General features: G+C 36.7%; 1 protein-coding gene across 1 annotated transcript; it reads right to left on the bottom strand.

Annotated features, from left to right (window-relative positions):
• Window positions 1–657: 657 nt before the first annotated feature.
• On the bottom strand, window positions 658–12692 carry mrps27 (mitochondrial ribosomal protein S27). The gene is made up of 11 exons (XM_051902930.1): window positions 12536–12692; window positions 11157–11234; window positions 10967–11037; window positions 10299–10357; window positions 8576–8690; window positions 8409–8487; window positions 8208–8323; window positions 3671–3773; window positions 3421–3563; window positions 2387–2518; window positions 658–1042 (listed from the first exon to the last, which is right to left on the bottom strand). The coding sequence occupies exons 1-11, from the start codon at window positions 12690–12692 to the stop codon at window positions 815–817; spliced, it is 1281 nt and encodes a 426-aa protein (XP_051758890.1). The 3' UTR covers window positions 658–814.
• Window positions 12693–14346: the final 1654 nt, after the last annotated feature.

Raw genomic sequence — 14346 nt, 5'->3', positions numbered from 1 at the left:
CACATGATGATCACAACATCGCAGTGTGAGAAAACCTTCTCAATTCTATAAACACAGATCAATATCTCACTCATTTCAATGTCCATCTTGTTTTACGCTGGGAAAGTGTTTCCCACCAATTACAGCTGTAGAAACTCTTCAAAATTCACTAGAAAGATAAAAGAACTCTTAAAAACAGTTTCAGATGACTAATTTTGGCCCTTTTGTCCGAATCTCCTGATAAGCTGCTCCAGAACGTCCGCTGGGATTGTGTGTGCTCAGAGGAAAGGGAACGCCACCGCCATGAAGAAACACTAAACATAAAGGTGCAGAATTACAGCAGGAGCACTGGTGTGTTTGAGGTGGAAGAGGATCCATGACAGTGTGTGTAACACAAGAGACAAAACAAACACACACACACACACACTCATTACTCATGTGACACTAAAGACTGGAGTAATGATGCTGAAAATTCAGCTTTGATCACAGGAATAAATTACACTTTACTATATATTCACATAGAAAACAGCTGATTTACATTATAATAATATTTCACAGTTTTACTGTATTCTGATCAGTCTTGGTGAGCAGAAGAGACTCTTTCAGAAACATTATTCGTTTGACTGTAGTGTAAATCCTGTTATTTCAGCAGTACAGTATGAAAGGACTGAGACTAAATAAGAGTATTTTCATTGTTTATTTATACTGTTCAGATTTACAGGGCGTTGAAAAAGAATCCAAATAATATTAACACACAAACCTTTTTCTCAATCTCCCCAACCAAAGACAATAAACATGACAAACAATGCCTCGTCCCGCTGTCTGGAGGACGCTGTCACTGGGCCTGTTTCTTCAGACGCTCCTTCAGGTTCTTCTCCTTCGTCTCTCTCTCTCTCTGAATGAGCTGCTGTCGTTCGGCCTCCCAGTCCCGAACCGTCCGCCGGTACTCCGACAGATCCGCGTCCTCACAGACCGCCAGCGTCTGCCCGGTCAGAGCCGACACCAGCGACTCCAGGCTTCTCGGGTCACTCTTGTCCTGGGCCAGAAGCCGTTCCTTCAGCTCCTGCCAAAACATTGAGTTCGTGCTTAAAACAAGAACAAATATCTGCCAATGCAGTCAGAAAAATAAACTTTAGTCAAAGGGAATGTTTTAATTTTCTGACTGCACAATTTCCATGAAAATCAAATCAGATCATCTTCAGACTATGCTGGCAAAGAGTTATCAAACACTTTTTGATGAACCCAACCATTCTCAAATAACGCGCAAACAAATTTGAACAGCACGCCAAATTGGATGAAAGGCACTTTAGCGTATTCTGACCAAATTTGTACATGTCATCACAAGCATGACCTGAGGCTACATACTGTGTTTCAGCACAGCGCCACCTACTGGTCTGGTACATTATAATGTCAGAATGGTTTGGCCAAAAATTAAAACTGGACTTGTTAGATTCAGGGCAGCATGCCAAGTTGAATGAAATCCAATTTTACCATATCGGCCATTTTGGGCATCGGCCATTTTGCATTTTGCAGCGATATCCAATTTTACCATATCGGCCATTTTGTAGCAAAATGCTGTATGTTTTTGTACGCATTAGCGTATAGTTACGAAACTCGGTATGGGTCATCAGCACGATGCCCTGAAGGAGCCTGAGAAGTTTCGAGACAGCGCCACCTAGTGGTGAAATCAAATATTCATATACTCATAACTTTTGATGTGGTTGACTTATTTTCATGCAAATCATCTTCTTAGATTCACGAATCCTTGCTGAGTCCAACGATACCCAACATGCTAGGTTTCGCCTTAAGGTTTGTGCAACGTTGCGATTTAGCGTTAAAACAACATTCGCGAATATCTTCGAAACCGTTAGTCCGATTGAGATGAAACCACCGTAGTCAATTCGGAAACATAGGTCGTTGGCTTAATGTCAAAATTTTGATAATAAGTGGCAAAAAATGCAATCAAAGTCACGCATGGGTCATTTTTATGTACTCTTACATCTACATGTCTATAACTCCTAAACGAAATGAGATATTTTCACCAAATTTGACACTTATTTATGGGCACATAAAAAGAAGAGGTGGAATTGCACCTGTTGGTGGTGCTATAACTGAACAAAATATTAAATTGCCACTAACTACAATAAAGTATATGAAATAAAATGCTGTATTTTACTGATGGTTTTACATCTTGCTTGTTTCTTTGTGCTTGGCCCCTTAATGGCTGCTTGCAGCTATATTTGATACTCATGATTTTTCTAATAAATGATGTCTGGATAATCAAATAAACATGTTTCAGTCCAGCTGAAATATTACTAACAATATCAAAGTTATTTTTACGTTTACTTGATAAAAATCTATATTTGACAGCAGAAATGCATAAATGTTCAGGACAAAGGAAACTAACCTTGAAGCGGTTCATGTACTCTGGTAGTTTCAGTCTCTCCAGCTGATCTTCTTCATCCAGGAGCGTGTCTGTGTCGCTCTGTCCGTCAGAAATCACCGACAGCTCCTGCAAGATCTTCTCCACATGATCCAGCTGAAACACAGACAGGCTTCAACAATCAATAACATCACACAACATTACAAATGTTCATTTTCAGAAGCGACTCTCAGTGCATTCCAGGTTTAAATTTATCATGTGGTTGTTGTGAATTAGAACCCATTATTTTGGTTGCAAGCAAGCAGCAACATGCTCCACCAGTTTTGATGATGATGATGATGATGATGATGTTATTCCAAGGAACATTTTTGCTAGAGGATCATAACTGACTTACTGTAACATTAAAGTGGCCATATACTGTATGCCAAGTCTTGATGTTGTTTTTGTGCTCTACTAGAACAGGTTTTTCTGCTTGAATGTTGATTATTCTCCTCATATTCTCCATTGTTCAGCTCCTCTCTTCCCAGTCTGTCAGTAACGCTCTGTTTAGTTCCTGTCTCTATGAAGCCCCTCCTTCTGAAAAGCACAGTGTGCTCTGATTGGACAGCTGGAGCATTGTTTTGTGATTGGTGTTTGGGAAATGTCCCGCCCCTTACCATAACCTCCAGTTTCAACACACTACTAACTAACTCAACCAGGCCCCGCCCCTTTATTCTGCGCATTAATTATTTAAATGAGGAATATTTTGAAGAAAACTCAAGATGGAGGCGTTTCAGGAGTTCAGAAACACTGACACTGATATAGAGAAGAACTCTTTTTCATACTCAATCTGCAACATTAAACACACTAAAGAAAGATGTAAAAAAAAAATCAGAACAGGTCATTTGGTGGTCATTTGTCATGTTGACTCCAGAAGAGTGTTTATGTTCAGTGATCTCAAACATTTACTTCAAAAACATCAGTTATGTGGATTCTCTTTAAACTTTTTTCCTCAGACAAGATAAAAATATAACACAAGCCCTCATTACAGTCATTTAGATATGTTTTCAGATACTCACCACTTCCTCAGATAGCTTGACGTCTCTGAGGTCCGAACACACGGCGTCCATTACGGCGAGGGCTCGCCCGAGATAACCCGAGGTCCAGATCAGGGGCATCTGGTGAAACACGGCATGGATTCCTCTGGACATCTCCACTTTACCTGGGAGAGGATGTGTTTAACTCACATTCAGATTAAAAACAAACTACTGAGGAAGAACATCATTTTCTGCGGTGTGGATCAGCTGTGGTTGTGTTGATGACACACACCGATGAGAGCGTATCCCAGAAGCCGAGCGCTGAATCCGACAGAGTTCTCCTGCTTCAGTCCGACCAACATCAGAGACGCTCCCATAATCCTCTCCTCCTGCCACTGAACATTCACAACACAAACACTCACAAACACACACTAGATTCAACACCACATGATCATGTTCTTCCTCAGTGTTTCTTGTTTTCCAGCACAAATATCTAAACATTCTTAAATCAAGACACATATACTGGTTATAGTTTTTATTTTCATTAAGAGTGTTTACAAACTGTATTTTTATGGACTTGTTATTGTTAATAGTTCTAGACTGAAATGTTTGTAACTTGGAAGTGGAGTCGAGCGGGATCGCCGCGATCGAAGTGACTGGTGATGGACCCTCCTACTACTTACATGCGAGTAGTGTTCTCGGGTCCAACAGGGGACAAAGTGCTTCATTTCGGGGAAGCCAGATGTGGGAGGGGGTGGGTCGAATTTGTTCTACATGATTCTGTCTTATGTAATTTATTTCTTTTTTCTGGACTGCCTCATTTCAATGTCCCAATCTTTAATTGTAGAGTTTGATGACTAACATTAAGGGAGAAGCTATCACATTGGCTTCTTGGGATGTAAGAGGGCTTGGCCATGTAATTAAAAGAAGCAGAGTGTTTGCACATTTGAAATCACTCAAGGCTGATATAATATTTCTCCAGGAAACCCACCTTCGTGTAACTCATCAATGCAGACTCAGGACTAACTGGATATCTCAGGTTTACCAGGCCCCATTCAATGCCAAAGCTAGAGGTGTAGCTATTCTTTTTCGTAAGAATGTTCTTTTTCGACTTTCATCCACGGTTGCTGATCCTCAGGGTAGATATATAATGGTATCTGGGCATATTAATTCTCTCCCAATAACTTTGCTTAATATATATGGCCCCAATTTTGGTGACTCTGATTTTTTTTGCAAAATCTTTAGTGTAATTCCTGATGCAAACTCTTCAAATGTAATAGTAGGTGGAGATTTCAACTGCTACTTAGATCCTTATATGGATAGACTATCGTCAAAACCATCACCTACAATTACCTCCATACAAACACTGAACAACTTCATCAAATCTAGAAATACGGTTGACATTTGGAGGCTTCAGCATCCGACAGATAGGGATTATTCCTTTTACTCTCATGTTCACAAATCATACACTAGAATTGACTACTTTTTGGTAACATCTGCATTGGTTTCCAATATTAGTAATACTCAATATCATAATATATTAATATCTGATCATAGCCAAGTTACGTTCCAAATTGAAAGTGTTTTGCCAAAACGAAATTACTCGTGGCGTTTCAACCCAATGCTTATCAATGATTCAACTTTTATTTCATATTTAACTGGAAAAATGGATGAGTTTTTTGCGACTAACGACAATGGAGAGGTTTCAGATTCAATTTTGTGGGATACTTTTAAAGTCGTAATGCGAGGCCATATCATATCATTTGAGTCGTCTAAAAAACGGGCTTTAAATAGTAGGCTTAGTAGTTTAAATAATAGGCGAACAAGCATATAGAGTGTTACTGTCAAAGTCTGATTATAATAAAATCTTAAAATTAAAGTATGAGTATAATTCTATCCTAAATGGCCAAATTAGTAACCTTCTCCTCAAACTCAAGCAGAAGAAATTTGAGTTAGGAGGATAAACCTGGAAGGTTGCTTGAAGGCAGTTGAAGGGAGCACAAGCTAAGAAGGCAATTGACATGATTAAATCAAAAACAGGCATTTTAATAACTAATCCTTCTGAATTATATACTTCTAAAATTACAGATTCAGACCATAATTCTGATAGTTTTTTTTCTAAATTAAGTCTCCAAAACTTAGTGAATCCTCTAGGTCTGACCTAGAATCTGAACTCTCAGTTGAAGACTTCATGCTTTTCCATCTGGGAAAGCTGCAGGCCCGGATGGGTTTAAAGCTTTTAGTAAGAGGCTGGCCCCTTATATGCTGAGAATGCTACAGGATTCAATTCAAAGGAAAAAACTTCCTGATTCTTTGTATGAAGCAAATATTTGTGTAGTTCTGAAAAAAGGAAAACCTGAGACAGATCCAGTCAATTATAGACCCATTGCCTTCTTAAATTTTGATCAAAAAGTTTTGACTAAAATATCGGCTTCCAGATTAGCACAACACATCTGACCAAACTGGGTTTATTCCAGGAAGCTTTCATTCTGTAATGTCCGCCTACTTCTCAATATTTTATATGCAGATCGTCAGTTAGCCAACAATTCTGCAGCCATTATTTCACTAGACGCCCAAAAGGCCTTCGATCAGATTGAGTGGCCATATATATTTGAGGTTTTGAAACAGTTTGGATTTGGCAACAAATTTATCAACTGGATCAAAATTGTTTACTTCCATCCGTCCTCATCTGTTTTGACCAATGGTATTAGATCCAGCTCTTTTGAACTGAACCGGGGCGTACGACAAGGTGATCCTCTATCACCTCTACTTTTCAACATTGCACTCGTGTCATTAGCTGTGGAAAGTAGAACTCATCCTCATATCCATGGTATTTCATTGGGCAATGCTGAAAGTCTGATAAGTTTATATGCAGATGATCTTTTACTGTGTGTCACAGATCCTGTGGATTCTGTCCCGAAAATTCTAGATTACATTGACATTTTTAGTAAACTTTCAGGAGTAAAAGTGAATTTATGCCCCTAACGAATAACTTAAGTGATATCTTTTTGAGCAGTATACCATTTAAAACAGTGGATGATCACTTTACATATCTCGGTCTGAATATTCCAAAGAACCCTAAACAGTTGTTTAAATTAAATTTTTTGGACATGATTAATAAACTTAAACTAAGCATTGAAAGCTGGAAACTGCTCCCTTTATCACTAACTGGCCGTGTGAATGTGATAAAGATGGTTACTCTTCCTATGTTTCTATATCTTTTTCAAAATCTCCCTATTTATTTGCCTGCATCCTTTTTTAAGCAGCTTGATTCAGTTATTCTTTCATCTGTATGGACTGTAAAACACCTCGCATAGCAAAAGCCCACTTGCAAAAACCTGCTGACTGTGGAGGTCTTGGCCTTCCTAATTTTAAGCATTATTATTGGGCATCAAATGCCAGCGCTCTCACTTTCTGGCACAGGGTTTTTTTCGTGCAGAGGCTATGTCAGTGCCAGAGTCTCCTCTCCCAACTTTACTTTTTACAGAGTGTAAATCTATCTGTAAATTAGGCAGCAGTAATTTTGCATTGAGAAATTCTTTGAAGATTTTGAATCAGATCAAAAAATTGTATAAACTACCAAAGTGTCAATCAATACACCAATATCATGCAATCCTTCGTTTGAGCGCTCTCAGATTGATGGAGCTTTTTCAGGATGGAGAAAAAAAGGTTTATGCTGTATAGAAGATCAATTTGCATCCTTTTTGCAACTTAAAAATACATTTGTACTCCCACAGTCTCACGTCTTCCGCTATCTCCAAATTAGAAATTATGTAAAGAAAAATATTCCACATTTGATGAATAAACCTGAAAACCATATTATTCATGAACTTTTATCTTCTAATCCTGAAACTAGACATTTGGTATCTCGTTTTGTTCATGCTTTTACAACATCTATATGCACTAAACACCTTAAAATAGCCTGGTCTACTGAAGTGAACGACGACGTGTCTGAGGAGATCTGGGAAGAAGGTGTCGAGAATAAAGAGCTGTTCTGTAAATCTGAGATATAAATTAATCCAGTTCAAAGTTCTGCATCGCATTCATTACTCCAAAACTAGATTGAACAAAATATTTCCCTCCATTTCTTCTCAGTGTGATAGGTTCAAGATGGCCGGGGGACATTGGCAAATTTATTTTAGTTTTGCCCTATTCTGTATGATTTTTGGTCTAACATTTTTTAATTGTTTTCAAGCGCATACAAAATTAACATTCAACCTGACCACAATCTGGCTATTTTTGTCTATTCTGGTGTTGTGGATACTATCCGTCATACTCATCAGCACGCTCTAATGGTAGGCTTGATCGCAGCCAAAAAGGTAATACTCCTCAACTGGAAAACTTCACAAGCTCCTTGTTTTCGGAGATGCTTCATATTATCCAAATGGAACAGTTACGTTTTGGTGAGCTTGACTCACAAAAAAGATCTGAAGCCACATGGGGACCTCTCTTGAGACTTTTAGAAGTTTAAAAATAATATACTCTGTAATAATATACTCATCCCTTTCTATTGATTTATTTATTTTTTAAAATTTTTATCAGTTTTATTTTCTTCTTTAATAACTGATTTACAAAACAACTGTGAATATTGTCAGTTATGTTTATTCTCAATAATTATTTTGTATATTTTTGCTGACTGAGGCAATCCAGATGGGGTTTTTTGTTGTTGTTTTTTTTGTTGTTGTTCTTTTTTTTTTTTTTTTTCTTCTTCCCTTTATTTTGTGTAAATGTGTGGCCTTGTTGTCTTGACGAGGACAAGAACAAATATCTGCCAAAAACACTGAGGAAGAACATCATTTCTTTGCCGTTTGCCGTCCTGTTCTACTTACGCTGAGTTCAGGTTTGGTTGCCAGATATTTGCTGAGAGCGTTGAGCGACAGGATCTGTGTGGAGATTCGCTCAAACGACTCCTGAAGCATCACTTCCTCCACCACTGAACAGGCTCCTGGATTCAACACGCAACATGTGATTAATGTGCCGAACAAATGAATTAACATGGGATTCATGTGCCGAACAACAGCAACACAAACCTTTGAAGTCGTTGTCTTTTATAAAGGAGTCGATCAGAAGGTTAAAGGTGAAGTCGTCAGGAAACATGCCGAACTGAACCTGCACCACAACAGCACATGATCGGCTATAAATACATTTTAAACTTTTATTCAGACGGTCTCATTAGTAAAGTGAAAGCCTCCCACACCTTGTTCTTCAGCGTGTAAAGGGCTTTATCTCGCGCTCCATACTTCAGACACTGCCGGAACCAGCTGTGAACGCTCCAGTCCCGAAGGTACCAGCAGTTCGGACTGTGACGGAACCTGAGGAGAACAAACATCCTCTTCAACTGATCGAGTCACATGGAAAACTAATCTTTGATTTCCTTTGAAACATTTTTCACTCAGAAACAGGCCCGTCATCTGATCACAGTTATTCCATCCAATCACAATAATTGTGCAGTTTAAATTCACTGTTGTAAACACACAAAGGTCTTGTTTGTGGGTTTAATCAGACTACATTATTATATTATATTATATTATATTATATTATATTAAAGGGGTCCTTGATTATGATTTGACTCTTTTAACTTTAGTTAGTGTAATGTTGCTGTTTGAGCATAAACAACATCTGCAAAGTTACGACACTCAAAGTTCAATGACAATCCTCATTTTGGCTGCGTGAGATTCTCCAGCTTTGTTGTTGTTGAGCTGTTAAAGCTCCGCCCTCTTCTGGAAAGGGGGCGGGAGCAGCAGCTCATTTGCATTTAAAGGGACACACAAAAACTGTGTGTTTTTGCTCACACCCAAATAGGGGCAAATTTGACAAGCTATAATAAATGATCTGTGGGGTATTTTGAGCTGAAACTTCACAGACTATATTTTAGATTTTAATTTAATATTTTGTATTTTATGGTACTACATTATGTTACCACTTTTTGAGCATAGACCTGAAAATGAAATTTCCAACTTAAATGGTCATAAATCTTAAATGTTTTGGAGCAACATACTGAAGTTTGGTCTCTTTTTAAAAAAGACACTTGCTCGATTATTGCTGAAGTGGAAAAATATTTAAAAAGTGAACTTTAGAAATAAAGAATACACAAATACATTTTTCAATTTTTAAACAGTATATATATTTTCCAAAACATGTTTTACTCTAAAACTGTGAGAAAATCAAAGCTATAAATCTAAACAAGTTGTGGTCCAAATTTGAGGTTGATATCTCAGGAAATGAGCTTTCAGTAAGATTTTGTTTGGCTGCAGTACCGAACACTTCCACTAATTGAAATTCGTTTCCAATTCGCTCATTTTTGACCGCGAGCAGCGTTTTTTTCCTTCATCGGAGTGATACGAGACTCGTAAAGGTTTTGGCACTCGCTTTGTGAACACAAAAAAATCATGGACATGAAAAAAATAGTCAGAACCATTTAACCTTTTTGAATTATGTCCATGATTTTTTGTGTGTGATTTTCTCGTATCACTCCGATGAAGGAAAAAAATTCTAAAAAAAACAAAACGTAAAATTTTTCGGACAAAAATGACTGAACAGCACCAGAGGGTTAAAGAAAATCGTATCGGCCTATTTTATTATAACTTATATTATATTATATATGACTCCAAGTAAAAAAAAAAGTATTAAGCTTACACTATAACTGACGAACAAAACAGAATTAAATCGTTAATCACCATTATTTGAATAACAATTAAGCGTCAGGACAAAATTCATGATCATGACAGGCCTACTAAGAAACTGCTAACATTGAATTAAAAGGGAAATTTGCAAGTAAACAGACTGAAATAGTATTTTTGTGTAATACATACTCCAATAATCTTTGTTTTACTTACATCTTAAATGATTTTTCAGTGCAGTGTTGAGCAAACAGTAACATATTCAAAGCTTTTATTAAAGGTTTGAGCAATAATACTTACTTATAAAGGTAATATTCTGCTTGATCGACTTCCTCTCTTGACGATAAACTATCTATGAACTGAACAAGATGTGCACATGTTAAAACATTTACTTTATTTACAGCGTCCCCATTTAATGTGAAATAAGTCATGAATTCACACAAGAAAAATGGAGGAGCAGTTTAATAATTCTATTGTATTATTCTAAAATATATTAAACCATAAGAAAGTTCATCCTCCAGACATTTACATGGCAAAAGAGTTTAAAGATTGATTATTTTCTTGTTTTCAATCCCCTTGTTTATGTGATTTATCTTTTACCTTTTTTAAAGTTTTTATTTATTTTTGATAACGCTTTATTTTACAGTTACACACGTTACATGTACTTACTGTAGTAGTAATAACAGTAAATTATGCGTAATTACATGCAACTAACCCTAAGCCAAACCCTAATTCTAGCCCTAACCCTATAGTAATCACATGTTGTTAATTATAATTACTCAGGACGTAAACATATAATTACACTGTAACAATGACACCTTAAAATAAATTTTAGCCTTGTGTTTTTGTATGATGTTTGTTCTCTGTTATTAATACTAATAAAAACATTATTGAGAAACTATAAGCAATTTCATATGCAAACTTTATAAAAGTATAATATAAAATAAAGTATTTTCACATTATCTCACCCTGCCGATGACCAAAGAGCTGACGGGAAACTTCCTCTCATACGTTCTGTCCATCAGAGAGGCCAGCTGTCCTGAGACAGAAACACAGACATCACATTTAAAACAGACGTTATTAACAGCACTTTAATTAAGGACAGAAGGACGTGTTTACAGCCGCTCCTGTCTGGAAGGTGCCGCTCAAAAGTCTCACCGAGGTCCTGCGGATCCTCCTGTCTCTGCTCCCATACTGCAGTGTCCGTGTACGCCGACGACAGCAAACACCTCCTGGCTGAGAGAAACACAAACGGCAGAGCGAATCATTAATTTAGGGCTGTGTTAAGCATAACATTATTCTCAATTGATCTTCATTGTGATTACTACCGATATATCGCTGATATTTGGCCAATAATTTTTTCTGTTTGGCTGAGGTGTCAGAAGCTGGACTTTTATTTTGACGGCCATCGGATGATATTTTAAAAACGATAAATATTCAACAAGTATATTTTGACAGCAATATTCAACAAGGCCGATATAATCGGTTGTTATTTTGCGTTTTTAAAATATTGGCATCAGCCAATAATTTTTTCTGTTTGGCCGATGTGTCGTATATATCGATATGTTTAAAACTCCAAATAGCAGACTTTTTTTTTTTTCAGCTGATGTGTCGGAAGCAGGACTTTTAACATTATAGACCAATGCCGATATTTTAAAAACATCATATATCAGTCGATATATCGGCCTTGCTGATATTTGGCGTTTTTAAAAAATCAGCATTCGCCAATCTTTTTTTTTTTTCTGTTTGGACGATGTGTCGGAACAGGGACTTTTATTTTGACGACACGCCGGACATTTATTATTATAGCGCTGAGAGCTTAAATCTGTCATGAAAACAAGACTTTATTTTTAAAAACAAACTGGAGTAGAAACAATTAAAAGCTTCCTTATGTGTAATTTAAATTTTTGTATAGAACTGCTGTTATTATACTGTTGATTATTATATCTAAAAATAAAAAGCAATTCAATTTGGAGTCTGTTGTTCATTTTCACCTGTATTATGACAGATTGACAGGAGTTTACAGCAATAGATGAGAGAATATTTTTTCTTTTTCTATGAACTGTACCTGATTTACATCCAAATGAATCGAAATCAGACTCAAATCAAATTGAGAGCTTGTGAATCAGACTCATATAATGTGATCAATAATGTAAGTGAAGCCACTCACTAAACATGTGGAAAATATAATTATTAACTCATTGTGATACAGAATTGTCAATGACAACATACTGTGTTTATTTTGTCTAAAGCAATGTTAGAATCAAAGTTGATTAGTGAAAAACTACCTGTTTAATTTAACTAAAAATGCATAAAAACTCACATACATATAATATAAGATACAATTAACAGTCCGAATTCAATTGCTTTTAATTTTATATATAATGATTCAAATAAATAAATTATATTGTGATCATGTGACATTAGCGTTCACCTCTTTAGGCGAGTATTAAAGATTAAATCATATACTTCTATGTCTATCTCTGTCTGACTCAAGCATGACAGTTTAATGATCATCCATTAATAGTGACACTCACCGATCGATCTGTAATTGACACATTTGGAAAAGGTTTGTACGGGACGCAGACAGCGCTGCAGGATGGAGGCCGCCATCTTAGACTGAACCATTCGGCACGAGCGAGGGGGAGAATCACAGAGAATCACTGCGCATGCGCCTGCTTGGGTGCACAACATTATTATGATTCAAATGATTATTTGTAGATTTGACCAAAAAAAACAAATAGGAATTGTTATCTATATAAGAGACATATCTTTATCTGAGTTCACGCGTCCGGGAAATTGATTTTAATAGCGACACTCAAACAATACGGATTAATTACGATTAAATCTTGAGGAAAGTGAAAGATTATTATTCCTACACGCCTCAAGTTTCACGGTGTGATTGTAGATGAGCCCGATAGATGGCGCTCTGATATCATAAAGCCATCTGCTTATTTCACAGAAGAAACACTTTTCCTCTGATGTTATTTTATAGTCGTTAAATCAATTTTGAGAAAAGCTCATATCATTAAACTAAATAAACTCCCCCTTAGGAACAGACCAATAACACTTGATTTACAACAAGATAACATGAATGAACCACAATGAGCAAAATATTCTTACAGCATTTATTAATCTTTGCTAATGTTAGAAAATAAAAATATTCATGTTCGTGTTAGCATGAATTAGCTAATGTTAACAGATTCAACTTTTGATCTTACAAATGTATTAAGTGTAGAAATTAACATTAAGGTTAATTAGTTCATGATAACTCATTTTAACAAATTAAATCTTACTGTAAAGTGTTAACAACAGACCAGATGAAGTAAAATAGAGATATTTTTCCATTTAAAGTACAGAAAACGACAGGAGGAAAAATAAAAGGAGGAATTGCAGTAGTCTTTGCACAAACGCTTGGTCTAAACATCCTCAGAGGAACTGACCGCTTTTACAAATGACAGAAATCGAAGAAACATACAGTTTACATTAGCTGACCGGCCGGAAAGATCTGTGTATGAAAATCAAGACCGAATGAACTTCTGTAGAACATTTTCTGCAGTCAGATGTCTGAAGCTAAAGCAAAGGCCACATCAATCTATGGAGACTGTAGGAAGATGTGATTGGACACGCGGGTCATTAACCGTCAGGCCTTCGGCTCCGGACAGAAGTGTGGTGTTTTATCTTTTCTCAGCAGCCTGGTGTTTACAGAAGCCTCTTTGTCCTGATTCATCCAGGACTTTCACTTCAGCAGAGACGTTTCACAGTACCTGATTCTGTGTGTTTTCATAGGCTTCGGACCGAAACATTGAGGTGATTGGAAGACAGGAAGAGGATCTGAGCACTTCCTCTTTGCCTTCAGAGTTTCATCAGGACAAATACCCAGAAGGTGTGGTGCCTAAAAAAGGCCTGAGAGTTGAATATTCTGAAACACACACACACACACACATCCAGCTAACAGGGAACATTCTCTCAAAGTTATGAACAAACGTTCTTCCAGTAACATTAATAGAACGTTCGTTCAAAAGTAGCATTTCCATAATGTTTGAAGAATGTAACGTTCCCCTAACATCCACATAACCAAGAAAAAACGTTTTTAAAACATTTAAAAACTGGATGTTTTCAGAGAAATAATGTTTACATAATGTAATGGGAACATTTGCAAAACGTTCTTAGAACATATTTTTGTTCACTGGCTGTATATATTGTCACATATATGCACTAGTGAACTAGAATTGTGGAACAACATTTTTGTTGTAGAATCTGATTAGTTTTTTTGTTCTTTTTCTGCAACCAAACAATAGCCATCAACAATGAGAAGTGTGTTATCTTGTGTAAAGGGTTCGGACTC

Source organism: Ctenopharyngodon idella, chromosome 8, assembly GCF_019924925.1.
Source record: "Ctenopharyngodon idella isolate HZGC_01 chromosome 8, HZGC01, whole genome shotgun sequence".
Taxonomy (NCBI): Eukaryota; Metazoa; Chordata; class Actinopteri; order Cypriniformes; family Xenocyprididae; genus Ctenopharyngodon; species Ctenopharyngodon idella.
Note: the sequence above shows the minus strand (reverse complement) of the source record. Positions and strands in the feature narration are given on the sequence as shown.